The following is a 17,926-nucleotide window of genomic DNA, read 5'->3' as shown; positions in this document are numbered from 1 at the left end:
GTGACAGAGAGACAGAAAGTGAGAAATCACCCCCCAGGGGGGATGGCCACGCCGCAATCCCTTCTCCTCCATTCTCCTCTCGGGATCTTGGGCACACATGCACATGCGCCCGGCGTGAGTTTTAAGCCACCGGGTCCGGGACGCGAACAGCGGTCGACTACGTGGGAGTCCAGCGACATAACCATTACACTAACTACTGGTCCCATGAGGTGATCTTTGAAAATGCTTTGCTATTCACTTGACCCAGAGAAACCCACAATGTCATGCAAATCAAGAGGCCATCAAGGGTATATGTCTCTGAAAAGCCATGCAGTTTCTGAAGGATGTCACTTTATAGAAGTAGTATGTGTAATTTCATCATTACAATGTGGAGTTGGTAGATGTGCCAGACCAAACAATGGGACCGGACACAGGGTCTGTGGCCCAAAGAGTGCTGAATTTTTACTGCACAAGCTTAAAAATGCAGAAAGTAATGCTGACCTTTAGGGGTTAGATATAGATTCTCTGGTCCTTCAGCATTTTCAAATGCAGAAAGCACCCAAGAGGCACTGTCGTACTTACAGAGTCTATGACCTGATTAACCACACATGAGACCCCTTGCCACATCGAGAAGATCCTCGCCTAAAAGGAGCAAATTGTTCCTAAACCAGCAGAGGAAGTTGCACAGAAGAAAAAGATACCCCGGAAGAAACTGAAGAAACAAAAACTTATGGCATGGGAATAAAGTCAGCATAGAACAAATGTCGTTAAGAGTAAAAGGAAAACAAAACAAAACCTAGGGGCCAGCAGCTGGCATAGTGGTTAAGGTCCTGAACTCCCACATGGCCAACCTTGGTTTGAGTCCCAGACCTGGCGGCTTGAAACTCACGCCAGGCGCATGTGCATATATGCCCCCAAATCCTGAGAGGATGGAGGAAAAGGCATTGAGGCATGGCCATCCCCTCCTGGGGGGTGATTTCTCACTTTCTCTTTCTCTGTCTCTCTGGCGAATATAGCAGAAATCTCTCCACAAACCAAAACCAAAACAAAAAGCAAGCTCTGAAAGGCAGCAAGTGATTGTCTAGGGGTGATGGAGCCCACCCGTAATGCCAGCGTCACTGCAGTCTCCGAACGCCTGCCTGGTGCTCTGTTCATCCCCTCTGTGAGCTGGTGGTTGTTTATAAGTAACACTGTGGCTGCCTCCGCCAGCTGCAGGGACTGTGGTTTGGCTGGTCCCTTCTGCTGCATCTTCCCAGGAATGAGGAACGGCCTGCTCTGAGCCATCCATACCCTGTTGTTATCTAACCCACTTTGTTTGTTTTGTTTTATGAGATAGAAAAAGAGAGAGCACATTCATGGGAGGAGGAAGGGGGAGAGAGAGATTCTTTGACAGGGTCTTGCTGTTAGGATCCTCTGCTTGATTATAGGCATGTGCTACCCTGCCCAGCCTGTTCAGGTTGGCTCAGGATCCGAACCTGTTTCTTCTGTATGGCATCGCACAGTGGTGCCTTATGGTGCAGCTGGACCTTATCCAACTCCTTTTAAATAAGTGCTTAACACATGCTGGGCACCTAGCTAGGCCAGGGGCCCCAACAGGGTGCCTGATTACAGGAAGCATCTTGCTCTGCATGAGCTATGTGAGAAAGAAAAGGAACATTCACACCCACAGAGCCTGGCATGGCATCGCCAGCCCCATCCTGGCCTGGCCTGCTTCACCAAGAGGCTCACAGGAGGCAGCCACTGTGGCGGGCCAGGGAGCCGAGGCCCCTGAGTTGCCGCGGACCCTCTGCACAGGGTCCTTGGTCACTCAGAGTACCTGGTAGGTTTTTTTCCTCCTGAGGGTTGGATGGATGTCAGTGTGAAAAATGAATAAGGAAAGTTTGATAGGAAAAGGGATGAAAGGCATGAAGTCTCAAAAGGAAAAAATGCACTCAATAAACAAAGAGGGAAATGCTCATGTCACTGGTCACAGAAAGATTGCTAATTAAGACAGAACCCCTTTTTTGCTTATTAATGGAGGAAAGCTTGAAAACTTTGTCCTAACCAGAATTTTTGAGGTTTTGGGAAAAGGTACATACTCCTGGCTGAGGGTAAATTGGCACGGTCTTTCTGGAAGGCATTTCATAGTGTTGCAAAAGTGTGGACTTTTTATATACCCGTTGGCCCAGCAATTTCACTTTTAGGAATTTATTCTAAAATTGTGCAAAGTGTCAGCTACAAGGATATGCATTCAAACAAGAACCACGTTTGTAGCAATGAAAACTTTTGAAACATGATTATGATATATTAATAGGATGAGATACTATATAACTAGCACCTTGCAAAAAATAGGCAAAGGTTTACAATAGGCTGTTCACTGTTAAAAGCAGTTTTCAAAGCAATAGGTAGAAAATGATTCCAGGGCTGGCCTCTGTAACATAATGGTTAAGGGAGCCGGATCTCACACGACTGACCATAGTTTGAATCCCAGCCCCCGAAGCGTGAAAGACACACCAGGCACAGGTGCGTGTGTGCCCAAAACTCTGATGATAAGGAAAAAAGGACTGCAGTGTGATCATGCCTTCTTGGGGGAGGGGGGTTTCTCTCTCTTCTTCTTCTTCTTCCTCTCTCTCTGGTGAGCACATGCACCTTCTGGCAATGAAAGGAAGAAAGGAAGGGAGGGAGGAAGAGAGGGAAGGAGGGAAGAAGGAAATGATTTCAGTGTTTAGGTTCCAGGCTCATGTTTGGAAACTTTTCTGAGTGTTGTGAACATGCACCCACATGATCTGGGGTGTGTTGAAGTCTGGGGGTGGATTGTGGTGGTGTGATCTTGTTGAGGTGTTCTTTCTCTCTTGCTCATGCAGAAATAAATAAATAAACATTTTTTGGGGGGGGAAATTTCAAAAGAAAATTATTCTAATTTTTTAAGAGAAAATATATATGGAAAAAGACTGGAAGTTTCTACATCACAATTTTGATGATGGTAACCCCAACCATGGTGTGGCAAGTTATTTCTTCTTTTTCACTTGCTTGCATTTTCCAGATCTTCATCTATAGCTTACACAATAAGCAGCAAAAAAAAAAAAAATGCATAAAAGTTATTTTTAAAAGAAACAAGAAACAGCTGGGTCTAATACATTACAATTCCCCAGAGGAGGGAGTGGAGGCAGTCCTACAAAAGAAGTGAAAAATTCAGGAGCCCTTTTCTAGGAAGGATTTAAGAGTTGAGCCCTGGTTTTTTTTTAGATTGGAGCATCCAGGAGGATGGGTGGAGTTTGTGGATATACAAATCCAGGGATGAAGACTTCTTTTAAAGAATTTCAAGAGCACATCTTTTTTTTATTTCTTTCTGGGGCAGGATTAGGGAATCTGGAAACCTCCAAGGCCCTCACGTGTTGGTGGTCAGGCAAGGTAAGCACATGCTGAGCCTCATGGGAGGGACGGAGCCTAGGTAAGCCTGTCACCTCAGATGTGACTTGTCACTTTCCATCAGTGCTGTCTTAGGCAACTTACTGACCCTCTCTGTGCTTCAGTTTCCTCCTGGGGGTAATAACGGTGCCTACCATGTAAAGCAAATTAAAACAGGAGGGTACTGAGACAGTTGGTGGTGTGATGTGTAAAGCAACCATATCCTACGTGGTTGACTACACAGTTCAAGTCCTAAATCCAGTGGTTTGAGGCTTGAAAAACATACTGGGCTCATGTGCGTGTATGGCCAAAATCCAGAGAAGAGATTGACCATTTCCCTTAGGCAGTGCTTTCGCATTGTCTGTCTGTCTGTCTGTCTGTCTCTCTCTCTTCAGCAAGCTCATGCACCCAATAGCAAATTAAAAAGAAAAATAAATAGGAAGCCAGCAGGTGGCACAGTGGTTAAGGTGGCTGGTCTCCCATGTAATCAACCATAGTCCAAGTCCTAGACCCAGAGGCTTGAAACTCACACCAGGAGAGTGTGTGTGCCCGAAATCCTGAGAGGAGAATGAAGGAGAAGGGACTAGTCATTGACTACACTTAGACAAACTTGTGAATTAAGTCAAGTTTGTACCATGTCTTTCCCATTTTTAGTGCAGGGACTCTTTGGTCTACTTTTCCCATCGGCCACCGATAGAGGTGTAGAAGGTGATTATGAATTTGTCTATTTTGTTTCCTTTTTATTGTGTCAGTATTTATTTTTATACATATTGAGGCTATCCATGGAAATTTAGAAGAGTTATTGGAGCATTGGAAAAAGGGGATTATTAACAAGATAAAGCGCTAGGTAGGAGGGGCCAAAGGGCCCTGTAAAATGCCTCTCCTTAAAAAAATTCTAAAAAGTAAAAAAATAAAAAAAAGAGAGAGCGAGAGCGAGAGAGAGGACAGAGACAGACGTAGAGAGAGACAAAGGCAGATAGAGACAGGAGACTTGAAAGGGATCTTCCTACCACGCGAGTTCTGGATGCTGGAGGCCCAGTTATCAGTGGGACATCTTCCTTTCTCCCCAAATGGCTAGATCACAGGAGCCATGGAGCTGGCTGCCTCTTGAAGAAGGGCTGTTCTGGGAGGAGGAGAGGGGATTATTAACAAGATAAAGCGCTAGGTAGGAGGGGCCAAAGGGCCCTGTAAAATGCCTCTCCTTAAAAAAATTCTAAAAAGTAAAAAAATAAAAAAAAGAGAGAGCGAGAGCGAGAGAGAGGACAGAGACAGACGTAGAGAGAGACAAAGGCAGATAGAGACAGGAGACTTGAAAGGGATCTTCCTACCACGCGAGTTCTGGATGCTGGAGGCCCAGTTATCAGTGGGACATCTTCCTTTCTCCCCAAATGGCTAGATCACAGGAGCCATGGAGCTGGCTGCCTCTTGAAGAAGGGCTGTTCTGGGAGGAGGAGAGGGGATTATTAACAAGATAAAGCGCTAGGTAGGAGGGGCCAAAGGGCCCTGTAAAATGCCTCTCCTTAAAAAAATTCTAAAAAGTAAAAAAATAAAAAAAAGAGAGAGCGAGAGCAAGAGAGAGGACAGAGACAGACGTAGAGAGAGACAAAGGCAGATAGAGACAGGAGACTTGAAAGGGATCTTCCTACCACGCGAGTTTTGGATGCTGGAGGCCCAGTTATCAGTGGGACATCTTCCTTTCTCCCCAAATGGCTAGATCACAGGAGCCATGGAGCTGTCTGCCTCTTGAAGAAGGGCTGTTCACGCGAGTTTTGGATGCTGGAGGCCCAGTTATCAGTGGGACATCTTCCTTTCTCCCCAAATGGCTAGATCACAGGAGCCATGAAGCTGTCTGCCTCTTGAAGAAGGGCTGTTCACGCGAGTTTTGGATGCTGGAGGCCCAGTTATCAGTGGGACATCTTCCTTTCTCCCCAAATGGCTAGATCACAGGAGCCATGGAGCTGTCTGCCTGTTTTATGCTTTTTATGCAAAAATACATCATGACTTTTCCAACAACTCAATGTATCTTCTTGGTGGGTCAACTCTTTCAAAAAGAGGACAGTTGTCTGTTTTTTGTCTCTGGTGATGTTTCTTGGCTTCAAAGTAATTTTATCTGACTTTGAGCCTGCTTTCTTGTGGTTAATATATGCATGCATATGATTTTTCCATCGTTTTAATTAAACCCTCTGTATCTCTTTTAAGATTAAGTTGGGTTGTTTTGTTAAATCTTCTAAAGGTCTTTGTCTTTTTTTAAAAAGAATTATTTATTTTACTTTTTTTTTATTCATTCATTTTTTAAAAATTTGACCAGAGAGAGACACAGACACACACACACACACACACACACACACTGAGAGAGAGAGAGAGAGAGAGAGAGAGAGAGAATGGGAAAGCAAGCCACCAGGCCCGGGACTCAAACCGTGGCTGACCATGTGGGAGTGTCCAGTGCCTTAACCACTACACTACCCACTGGTCCCCAGTCTTTGTCTTTTAATTGGAGTATTTATTTCACCTAATGTAATTATTGATATAGTTGGGTTTAAATCTATCATCTTGCTGTTTTTTTTTCTATTTGTGACAGTTTTTCTGTTACTTTTTCTGCACTCTATAGCTTCAACTTTGGATTAATAAAAAACATTTTTTTTTAATGAGAGAAAGAAAGAAGAACATGAGATGGGGAGGTAGAAAGAAAGAGAGCGATAAGGACTTTTGACAGTCTGTCCATGTCTTGATCCTTCTGTATCAGCTAGGACCATAGGCATGCGACCCTGTACTTTATCTGTCTTGGTGGGGCTGGGAACCGAACCTTAGTCTTCCATGTGGTCCCAAGCACTGCATAGCAGCATCCTTCCACTTGTGCCATTTCAGTGGGGCCAATCAAGAATTTTTAAAATTTTCACCATTTCTTCCCCTTTACTAGCCTGCTAGTTCTCCTTTTTAAAATTTACTTCTTAGGGTAATTACCATAAAGATGACAGCATACATCTATTAAACTTGCTAATAGAAAATTGTATTTTTACCACTTCCTAGACAATACAAGAACCTTGGAAGAGTTTAACTGTACTTAAGCCCCTCCTGTTTTTTGTGCTGTCATTGCCATGCATTTCAATAATGAATGTATTTTAAACCCCACAAGACATTGTTGCTGTTTTACACAGTGGGCTTTCTTTAGGATTTACTTACATCGTTTTCCCTTTATTTTTTTTTTTTCCTGCACCTCTTGACTAACATCTGGGATGATTTTTCATTCAGCCTGAAGAACTCTCTTTAGTATTTTTGTCTCCTGGAACTTCTGGTGACAAATTCTCTCCACTTTTGTTTGTCTGAAACAAACGTTTTGTTTGTCCATTTTTATTTGTCCTTATTTCACCTTCATTCTCCTCAGTGGGTACAGAATTCTAGGTTGACAGTGATTTTTTTTTTACAATTATGTACTTAGTTTTATTTATTATTATTTTTAAAATTTTCTATAGGGCATGTGCACTCATCAGAGAGAAAGAGAGAGGAAGAGAGAGAGAGAGAAAGTGAGAAAGCAAGCCACTGGGTTCAGGACTCAAACTTCAGTTGGTCATGTGGGAGTCCAGTGCCTCAACCACCATGCCACCTGTGGCCCCTGATTGTGATTTTTTTCCCGGCTTTTTGAAAATGTCATGCCATTATCTTACTTCCTTATTACTGTCGAGAGGTCAGCTGTTGGTTTGACTGACACTTTTTCTAAGGTAATGCACCTTTTATATTCTAGCTACATAGACAATTTTCTCTGTCTTTGATTTTCTACACTCAGATTTTGGTGTACCCAGGTGTGGTGTTCTTTGTAAATTATACTCCTTCGGTTTGTTATCTTTTGTCAATTTTGAAAACTTCATGGCCATTACTTCTTCAAATATTTCTTCTGCCCATCATTCTCTCTTCTTGGGGATTGCTTTAAGTGAACGATGAACCTTTCCAATAACTTAGTGCCCTAACTCCTAGAGTTTAGTTCTTCTGGGACCCACTGAAAACCTGGGGCTACAGAACAGATTCCTTCCTCCTTGGTAGATGGTGAACTCCAGTTTTGTCTCAGTGTCTGGAGGATGCCTAAAGCTTTGCGTAGCTTCTCAGCATATTGACAATTGCTCTGGAATTAAAAAGTCCCCGAAGAGGAAAACAGAGATAAATGTGGACAGACTTCATCTTGCTGTGCTTCCTATCACTCTGGATTCTTGGCTTCTCAAGTCCTCGCTGTCTTGGTAGCTTTCCAGTAACTTCAAATATATGGTTTTTTTTTTTTTTTTTTTTTTTTAAGTATTTTATCTACCTTTTCTAGTTGTTCTTGGAAGGAAAACTTATCTAATACAAGCCAGTCTGCCATGGCCAGAAACAGATGTGTTGCAGTGTAGAAATGACTAAGAGATGATTTCTGTCCCTTGGGGATTAATGTCTGGTGATAGAGCCAGATGTGACCATAGTGTAGGGTCTAAGTAAAATGTAGTATTTTAGATTATTCTTTTTAATTGATGTGTAATAGTTGTATGTATTCATAGAGTGCAGTGTGGGTTTTCTATAAGAGGGGCCTTCAAAGAGTTTGTAGAAAATGCATATTATTATATGAAAAAGCTATGCATGGATTGCAAATTTTTTTTTGAGAGATTTTCGCTACAGGGCACGTGCGCTCGCCAGACAGACAGAGAGAGACAGAGACAGAAAGCGAGAAATCACCCCCCAGAGGGGATAGTCACGCTGCAATCCCTTCTCCTCCAGTCTCCTCTCGGGATCTTGGGCATGCACGCACACGCGCCCGGTGTGAGTTTTAAGCCACCAGGTCCGGGACGCGAACTGCGGTCGACTACGTGGGAGTCCAGCGACATAGCCATTACGCTAACTGCTGGTTTCCTGGATTGCAAAATTTTAATTTATCAAAATAAACTTCTATTTTAATTCCACTCTTCCATGAACTTTTTGAAGCACGCTTGTATTTCCTACAAGTTTGTCCATGTTGCTACAATGATAGGTTTCATTCTTTCTTATGGCTAAATAGTATTACTGGGTTGTCGGAAACATCATGATGTAGTATTATTATTATTATTATTTATACATTCAGTTGCTATACTTCGATTGTAAAGAGATTTTACCCATCATGATACACATCTCAGTCCAGCTGAGAGTACTATACACATCCTCGTTAACAGGTAACAAACTGTGTCTGTGCCGCACAAATATCTTACCTCTCCATTTTTCCCCTAATTTCCGTTGCTGCACTCTTCCCCTCCCACACTCTCATTCCTCTGTCTCTAGTGTCGTCATTACTTTTCTGACAACCCAACATATTTTGTGTGTGTGTGTGTATATATATATATATGTGTGTGTGTAAATGTATACACATACGTCTCACACTTCCTTTATCCATTCATCAGTTTTTGAAACTTAGGTTGTTATCTATTGTGAATAATGTTGCAATAAACATTGGAGTGTGGTTGTTTCTTCAACATATTGATTTTCTTTCCTTTGGCTATATACCTAGAGATTACTGGATCATAAGGTAGTTCTATTTTTTATTTTTTGTGGCTGTACTAATTTACTGTCCCACCAACAGTGTATGAACGTTCTTCTTTCTCCACAGCCTTGCCAGGACTCATTATTCTTTGTTGTTGTTTTGTTGTGTTATTGTTACTTGTTTATTTTTTATAACACCTACTCTAATTGGGGTGAGGTGATACTCCATTGTGGTTTTAATTTGTACTTTCTTTTTTTTTGGGAGAGGTTTTTGCTATAGGGCGCATGCGCTTGCCAGAAAGACGGAGACAGAGAGACAGAAAGTGAGAAATTACCCCCCACCCCCCACCAGGGGGGATGGCCATGCCACAATCCTTTCTCTTCCATTCGCCTCTCAGGATCTTGGGTACGCATGTACATGCACCCAGTGTGAGTTTAAGTCACCGGGTCCGGAACTCGAACCACGGTCGACTGACTACATGGGAGTCTAGTGACATAGCCATTACGCCAACTGCTGGTCCGGGTAATATGTACTTTCTTAATGATTAGTGATGTTGAGCAATTTTTTTCATGTATTTATTAGCATTTTTATATCTTCTTTTAAGAATTACCTGTTTCATGAGACCAGCAGATGGCATAATGGTTACATCACTGGATTCCCATGTAGTTGACTGCGGTTTGGGTCCTGGACCCAGTGGCATAAAACTTACTCTGGGCACATGTGTGTGCATGTCTAGAAGAGACTGGAGGAGAAGGGATTGCAGTGTGTTCTTTCCCCCGGGGAATGATTTCTCACTTTCTGTCTCTCTGTCTCTCTGGGAGCACATGTGCCCTATAGCAAAAATCTGTCTTAACAGAAAAAAAAAAAGAGAGAAAGAAATGAATTGCCTATTTTTAAATCCTATGTTTGTTTGTTTTGCTAGTGAGCTTTTTAAGTTCCTTGTGTATTCTGGTCATTAATCCCTTCAGATGTATAATTTGCAAATATTTTCTCCCACTTGGTAAGTTGTCTGGTCTTTCTATTGATTGTTTCCTTTGTTGAACAGAAGCTTTTCAATTTGATATAATCCTATTGGCTATTTTTGCTTTTGTTGCTTGTGCTTTTCAGGCCTTGTATAAAAAAATCTTTGCCAGACCAATGTCTTCAAAACTTAACACTATATTTTGTTTTTGTAATTTTGTGGTTTTGGACCTTACATTTAAGTCTTCATTTCATTTTGAGTTAATTTTTTTTTTGAGAGGTTTTTGCTATAGGGCGCATGCGCTTGCCAGACAGACAGAGAGAGACAGAGAGACAGAAAGCAAGAAATCACCCCCCAGGGGGGATGGTCACGCCGCAATCGCTTCTCCTCCATTCTCCTCTGGGGATCCTGGGCACGCACGCACATGCGTCCGGCGTGAGTTTTAAGCCACCGGGTCTGAGACTCGAACCACGGTCAACTATGTGGGAGTCCAGCGACATAGCCATTATGCTAACTGCTGGTTCCCTCATTTTGAGTTAATTTTTGTATGTGGCGAGATCAAGTTTTTTCATCTGAATATGAATATATAATTTCCCAAGCATCATTTATTGAAGAGACTATGCTTTCCCTCAAAGAATTTTGTTGGGACATTTGTCAAAAATTGGTTGGCTGTCTGTGAACTTATTTCTGAATCTCTACATTCTGTTCCATTGATCTATATGTCTATTTTTGTGAGCAAATGTCTGTGTCCTGCACTTTGAGGCTGCTACCTGCAGAAACCATAGTTCAGCTAAAGACAAGCCCTGTTTAAGAGCTGTTTGAGAGGCCTTTGCCATCGACCCCCTCATTTGGTGGCCTCGCTCATCTTGAGGTCCAGAATCTATGGCACAATGACAAGATCATTAACAGGGGTAGGAAGTGTGCAGGTGTGCCTGATGGCTGGAAAGTAGAGCAGCAGAAGGTGTAGGTGTGTGCAGGGAGAGCAGAGCAGGTAGAAAGAGACCTAAGGTGATACGCTCAGCACCTTGGGCCATTACTGGTCAGCTAACATCCAGGGGTAGGAAGGATACCTTACATAGGAGAACCTGGAGAGTTCATGGCAGATTCCTGTAGGACTTCCTGGTATAGGGCTGCTTCTGTGGGGTACTCTCACACCCCTGAACCAAATAACCTTCTTGTTCAGTAAACATGTCCATGGAACTTATGATATTTACTCCGGAGGAGTCAGAGAAGAATAAGGCAAAAGCCCTGCCCTTATGAATTTGCAATCAAACTGGGAATTTGAGAGTACCTTGGAAAGTTAAGGAGAATGTCCAGATCACATCCCTGCCTTGGAAGAATAAGGCTTGGAGAATGTGGGATTTGAGCTGGGTCTCAGAGAATAAGAAGATACATACATTGAGGAGAAAGAGAAAGTGTATACTGCACATCCCATGCTCACCTGTTCCCTGGGAGCCCGAATCATGAAGACTATTCCAATGGGCTCCCTCACCCTTGGTGTATGGTTAGGTTGGGTTAGATTTGCCCAATAGGAGGCACAAGAAAAAGATTAGAAGACAGAAGGAGAGTGAGATCAAGTTTACTTCTCTTGCCCCTTCCTTGTTAGTTGCTGTGTGTTGGCTCTAAGACCCCTCAGTGAAGGCCACAGGTCCTAACAGGTGGACCTCTGGGCTTAACCATTGTCCAATTTTGCTTCCATGAGATACTTTAAACTTACAGGTGGTGACAGCTCCCCTCCTTTGCCAGCCCAGGGGACTGCACTGTCCTTTGTTAGTTCCCATGATCTCTGTCTACAGTTCTGTAGACAGTTTGTTTTTTTTAAATTTATCATTATCATTATTATTATTTACATTCGATCACTGTATATCATTACAGAATAGCAAATGAATATTTTGTTTATAATACACTGTATATTGGTTCAGTCAAAGATATTACCATACACATAGTCAACCAATTTTTTTTCCATTTTGGGTTCTTTAAGTATTTCGCTTCTTTCTTCTTCCCGTTTATTGCCTCTGTCTTACCCTCCCCCATTTTCCACCCTCCACTGACACTGTCTCCAGTATCACCATTGCTATCCATGCTTTCATTCCTTCCCATCTTTCTGTTTCTGCCATAGAGAGTCAGCATTAGGTATATACTGAGTGGGGACATAGTCTGGCTTGCTTCTCTTACCAGCAAATCTTCCACATTTGTCCACTTTCTATCAAATGCCAGGGTCGTCTTAGTTAGTTAGTTAGTTTGTTTTTTTACAGCTAAGTGTATTATGTAATGTATATGTGCCACACTTTTGCAATCCATTCCTCTGTTCATGGACATTTGGGTTAGTTCCATGTCTTAGCAATTGTGAGTAATGCTGCAATAAACATGAATGTGCAAGTACTTTTCTGACTGTTTTCCTGTCCTTTGGGTAGATACCCAGGAGTGGAATTGCTGGATCATATGGTAGTTCTATTTGTAGATATCTGAGGAACCTCCACATTGTTCTCCACATTGGCCGTACCAATTTTCATTACCACCAATGGTGTAGGAGAGTTCCCCTTTCACTACAGCCCCACCAACACTTACCATTATTTTTTAATCTTAGCCATTCTGACTGGGATTAGGTGGTACCTGTCTTTAAAAAAAAATCTTTCCAAATTAAATTTGAGGGTGTTGTGTTTCCTGCCAGAAGCCCTACTGAGAGAAACATCCCAGAGAGATGAGACAGTGGTGGGCAAGAAGCTGGGGCTTACAGTCTGACTGACTGCAACATAAGGTGGCATTGGAGATGGATTTGAGTCTAGAATTGGAACTGCTTACCTGTTACACCAAGGAGGGAGAAATCCTTGTGTTTTGTAGGTCTCTGTAACCCTACACCCCTCTCTCTTCTCTTCTAGAAAGCTCCTGCTGTTTCCTGATTGCCTGCTTTCCTTAAATGTCCCAGGGCCCCTTCCTTGGTACAGGGATGGAGAGGCTACTCGGCTTCCGCCTTTGCAGCTGCTTGGCAGTGCTGGCCCTTCTTACAGCCCCCAGCCTGGCCCAGTATGAGGGTTGGCCCTACTACCCGGAGTACTTCCAGCAACCAGCCCCTGAGTACCACCAGCCACAGGCACCCTCAAAGGATGTGGTCAAGATCCAGTTGCGCCTGGCGGGACAGAAGAGGAAGCACAACGAGGGCAGAGTGGAGGTGTACTACGATGGGCAGTGGGGCACCGTGTGCGACGACGACTTCTCCATCCACGCTGCGCATGTCGTCTGCCGGGAGCTGGGATACGTGGAGGCCAAGTCCTGGACTGCCAGCTCCTCCTACGGCAAGGGGGAAGGTAAACCACTCTGTGCTTTGGAACTGAGCGCTTAGTCACCTGCAAGACCGGGAGCAGTCTTCTGAGAGCTTAGCCTAGTGAAGGAAGCCATAATCACTATCAAGTATCAAGTCCTAAAAAATAGAAACAAAATTTAAAAAAGAAAAGGGGTTAGGGGGCACCTATCGCTCAGTGGTTAGGCACTGTAAGAAGGAGTCCAGACCCAGCGTGGCCCACCAGAATGAAGACCTGCCTGGTAGCTTACAAAGTGGGTATTGGCCACGATCTTAGTGGGATGGAAAATCTGAGGTTAAAAGATTGTGCGGTGGCTGACCCTGTTGAAGAGTTACTTCTTTCTCTCTTCTCTCTCTCCCTCACATGTGCATGCACACAGCCACACACAAGCCCTCTCTTAAATTTGTATTTAATTCCTGACTATGTCCTATCTAGGACAACCTCCTGTGCCCCTGCAGGGTGTGGCCTGCAGGAAGGTAGGATGGGAGGCAGGCTGGGAGGGACACATTGACCGTCTCTCCCAAATGGCCTGGGGCTCTCCTGGTTTACCTCAGAAAGTCTTGCATCCTGGGAAACCCCTCAGTCCCTGGCAAATGAGGACAGGGGCCCTAGGTAGGGGGCAAGTCAATCTGCATCCATCTCTCCAGACCTTCAGCTCTGCCCAGGGCTATGCCAGGCACTCCTTGAGGGGTGCCTTCTGCTCCTTGTCAGATAATGATACACAGTGATTGAATGTAAAAGAAAATTAAAAAACAAACAAACAAACAAAAAAACTAGGCTATCATGCCTCTCTAAGAACTATTGAAATTCTGAGAGTCTGTGTTCCCAAGTGGAAGCAGGTAAGGATGAACGGCTTTATTTAGGAAAGTGTTTTCTTCTGCTAAGAGTTTCACATCACTGAGTTGGTAAAGCCAAGGCAGCTTTACCAGTTGGGTGGGCTGCGCCAGCCTTAGTACGGCTCTGGCTGCTGGACGAAAGCAGAGATGCCCATGCTCCATTCCTGGACTAGTGAATTAATATCATGATGATTGCATGAGACTCACCTGAGGGGCTAAAAACACAGACTTAGACCTCAAGTCGTGATATTCTGGTTTAAAAGGTCTAGGCTGGATATGGGACTCTGAAGCTTGTAGAAACCTGTGGAGTGGGCTGACCCAATAGCTTAGTGATCCCGTAGGACTGACTGTGGTTCATATTCTGGCCCCAGTGGCTTGAGAAAACACACTGGGCACATTTGCGTGCATACCCCAGATCCCGGCAGGACGGAAAAATGGAAAAGGGACTGGGGCATGACCTACCTACATTGGGAGGATGCTTTCTCTCTTTCTCTCTCTCGCTTTCTCTCTGGTAAGTACATGTGCCCTGTGGAAATTTAAAAAAAGAAAAGAAACCTGAAAAGTGATTGTATATGTAGCCAGATTAGGAAGCCATTGAAATAGATAACACGTGTGTTCCCTTCTAACCCTCCTTTCTGTAATCTGTAATTGTTAGGAGAGAGGAAGGACCATTTTATACTGAGCTCACTTCTCTGCAATTGGAAATTTTCTGTGGAATAACTGAATCAAATAACCACACTGAGTAAAATATTCTCTGACACTCACTCTGGGTTCCTTGGCAGTGATAAGAGCCAAAGCGCGAAGACCAGATGGCACATACAGAACTTTCAGAACTCATTTTGTCTTCTTCCTACTTCCACATCTGTTTATCCTGCCAGCTGAGCAGTCAGGGTAACACAGATTTTTGTTTTCTAGTCCAGACTCTTTTATCCTAATTATTTTATAATATGTACTTTTAGTGCTAGTGTTTTTTTGTGTTTTGTTGTGTTTTGTTTTTGTTCCAATGACATTCTTTTATTTCTACCCAGGCTTAAAATTTACCAGTTGGGGGCCAGCAAGTGGCGTAGTGATTGTGGTGCTGGATTCCCACATGGCCAATTGCGGTTTGAATACTGGACCTGGCAACTTGAAACTCACACCAGGCACTTGTGCATGTGTGCCCAAAATCTGAAGAGGAGAATGGAGGAGAAGGGAGCGTGATGTGGCCATCCTCCTAGAGGAGGGGTGATTTCTCACTTACCCTCTCTCTGTGTCTCTGGCAAGTGCACATGCCCTATATCAAAAATCTCTCTCTCAAAACAAAAATTTTCCTGTCATCAGACAAAAAAAATTGTGTTTTTTTTCCAAGTAGGAGCAGGCCTGAGTTTACTTGAGTGTAACTTTGCCATCCAAGGATGAGGAGGGAGGGAAGTTCAAGGCACTAGAAGGAATATGCAAGAATGCTATTAAAATCATGGTCCATGAAATCCATGGTGATGAAGAGGAAAGTAATAGAGAGAGGAGCCAAAAGACAGTGCAAAGCTACTAAGATTGATGAACTGTGAATGTCTGTGTATTGCAATACTAGAAGGAATATTCTAGAAAAATGGCAGCATGATAATAAACAAGACCCCGGCATTGGATAGAAAGTGGACAAATATGGAAGATTTATTGCTGAGTGAAGCAAGCCAGGCTCTGAAAGCCACACACTGTATGTCTCCACTTAACATATACTGACTGCACTCTATGGTAGAGATTGAAAGATTGGAGGGCATAAAAATACTTATGAACACTGGAGACAGTGTGGAAGGAGGGTGAGGGAGGGGAAGAGTGTAGGGCAGGAAATTAGGGAGAAAAATAGAGAAGTAAGACATGTGTGAGACAGAAATAGTTTATTACCCATTGATGATAACATGTATAGTATTCTCAACGGGACTGGTCTGAGGTGTATTTCATGTTGGGTAAATCTCTCTACAAGCTAAATGATGTACAGTGATTGAACATATAAAAAATAATGAAACAAATTTTTTTTAAAAAAAGGAAAATGCCAGCAAGAACACAGAGAAGGAGGGTTAAAATAGAGATTGAGGATAGGTTCAATTATCAGTAGTGATAGATCTAAACTATGACCATGGGGGAGCAGCTGGAGTATGGAGGAGAAAAGTCAGTAGGGAGAAGAGGTTTAATAACTAAGAGACCATGAGGACTGGAGATGTCATCCCTGTGGACATCAAAACCGTCAAGGGTTATAACAGGAGTAATGCCAAAGAGAGAACAGGGAGAAAGATGCGTAAAAAAATGAACACTGCCCTGTGTCCAGGACTTTCAGTGGGCTGTCTAATAAGTGATACTCTGTTTACATTATGAAAGATAATCAAAATCTAAATGTATTTGAATGTTGTCAGCATCAATTGAGGTTTTTTTAGCACCAGATACTTGGTGGGCATGCAGTAAATATTAGCTAGATTCATTTTGATTTGGGAGAATATAAAAACCAGTTGGCAAAACAGTGCTTGGTATAGTGACCACAGAATATGCCGTGGCGGGGGAGGCATTTAACCTGCCAAATGGGCTCCATAGATGAGCTGAGATCACTGTAGCAGACCCCAAAAGAGCTGTCCCTCTGGGAGTCCTCATGCCCCCTGTAGTTGACATGGTCATAATGAAACCAGATGATCGCCAGGGGTCTCCCAGGTTTCCAGCTTGGCCTCTCTAAGAGTCTCCTCGCCCAAAGCTCTCTCTGAGCTCAGGTAATCATTGGGCCTTGTAGCGAGCTCTAGAGGAGGCAGCTGTCTCATTTCTCAGCCTCTGGGTGGGTCTTCCAGCAACCTGAACCTAAAATGGGTACTCTCCCCTCTAGCTGCACTCCATTCTTTAGATCAGAGCAATGAGCCCAGTCAGACCCTGCAGATTCTCACTTGAACAATTTTGAATGCTCGGGACTCTGGCATTCCAAAGGAATTTCATTTATGATCTTCATCTTCCAAATGACCTGTTAATTTGGGTGTGTATCTCCTCTTTCATCAGGAGAGGCATTTTGCAGAGTAAATGGGCGGAAAGAGTAAAATGAAATTTTCCTTCTGATCGAATGGCCTTTTTGTTTCCCAAGTTTGAGCCTCATCTGTCTCGAGTACTGCTTTCCAGCAGCTCTGAGGTGCATCTGTCGGACTGTGCCGAGAACCACCTGCTGTTCCAACCCGCAGACCCAGAAGCTGGGTGCACTGGAATCGGGAAAGTTTAGTTGGTGGCAAGTAAGCAGAGAGGCACAAACCATTGTCATAAAATCAAGCTATATGTTATACCATGCACGAGAATGCTTGTCATGGGGTAAGAACAGATTTACCTAGCTATCTTCTTCTTTTTTATTTTTTTTAAAGAGAGATTTTTGCTATAAGTGCGTGCACTCACTGGAGAGAGATAGAGAAGAGACAGAAAGCAAGAAATCACCCCCAAGGGGAATGGCTATGCCACAATCCCTTCCCCTCCATTCTACTCTCAGGATCTTGAGCACACATGCACACTCACCTGGTATGAGTTTTAAGCTGCTAGGTCCAGGACTCGAACTGCAGCTGATCATGTGGGAGTCCAGTGACATAACCATTAAGCCATCCGCTGGTCCCTACCTCGCTATCTTCTAAGGAAAATATGTTTGGTCAAGTGTCTGTAGAGGCCAGGAATTGGGGCCCATTGAAGGTGCAAAAGTGAGAAGCTCTTTTGGATAACTTAGTTCTCTCTAGTACCCCAGGGGCTGATGTCAGATGCTCATTACGGAAAAGCAAAGCAGGCCCTGCAGTTTCTCTATTTCCCAGCTCTTCACAGTTCCTGTAGTGGTGTGCTGGCCTGCTTCCAGTTCTTCTGTCCCTTCAGCAGCTTCGCTACAAAACATTCCAAGGAAGAGGCCCTGATTAAAACATGGAGGGTCTTTTCCGTTGCTAGCACTTAGTAAGACAAACATCGGTTTGTTGTTGAAACATCAATCGATTAGGGAGTGTATGTTTCAGTGGAGCCTGACGGC

At 43.5% G+C, this 17,926-nt stretch overlaps 1 protein-coding gene across 1 annotated transcript in view; it reads left to right on the top strand.

Annotated features, from left to right (window-relative positions):
- LOXL2 (lysyl oxidase like 2) overlaps positions 1–17,926 on the top strand; it is a 97,012-nt gene that overhangs the window by 16,328 nt on the left and 62,758 nt on the right. Inside the window, exon 2 of the mRNA XM_006140670.3 lies at positions 12,677–13,102. Within this exon, the coding sequence (XP_006140732.1) occupies positions 12,715–13,102 (388 nt within the window). The 5' untranslated portion in view covers positions 12,677–12,714. The remainder of the gene's footprint in view (positions 1–12,676; positions 13,103–17,926) is intronic.

Source organism: Tupaia chinensis, unplaced genomic scaffold, assembly GCF_000334495.1.
Source record: "Tupaia chinensis unplaced genomic scaffold, TupChi_1.0 Scaffold000039_1, whole genome shotgun sequence".
In the NCBI taxonomy this organism is placed as follows: Eukaryota; Metazoa; Chordata; class Mammalia; order Scandentia; family Tupaiidae; genus Tupaia; species Tupaia belangeri.
The sequence above is the reverse complement of the archived record's forward strand: the minus strand, read 5'-3'. Positions and strand labels throughout refer to the sequence as shown.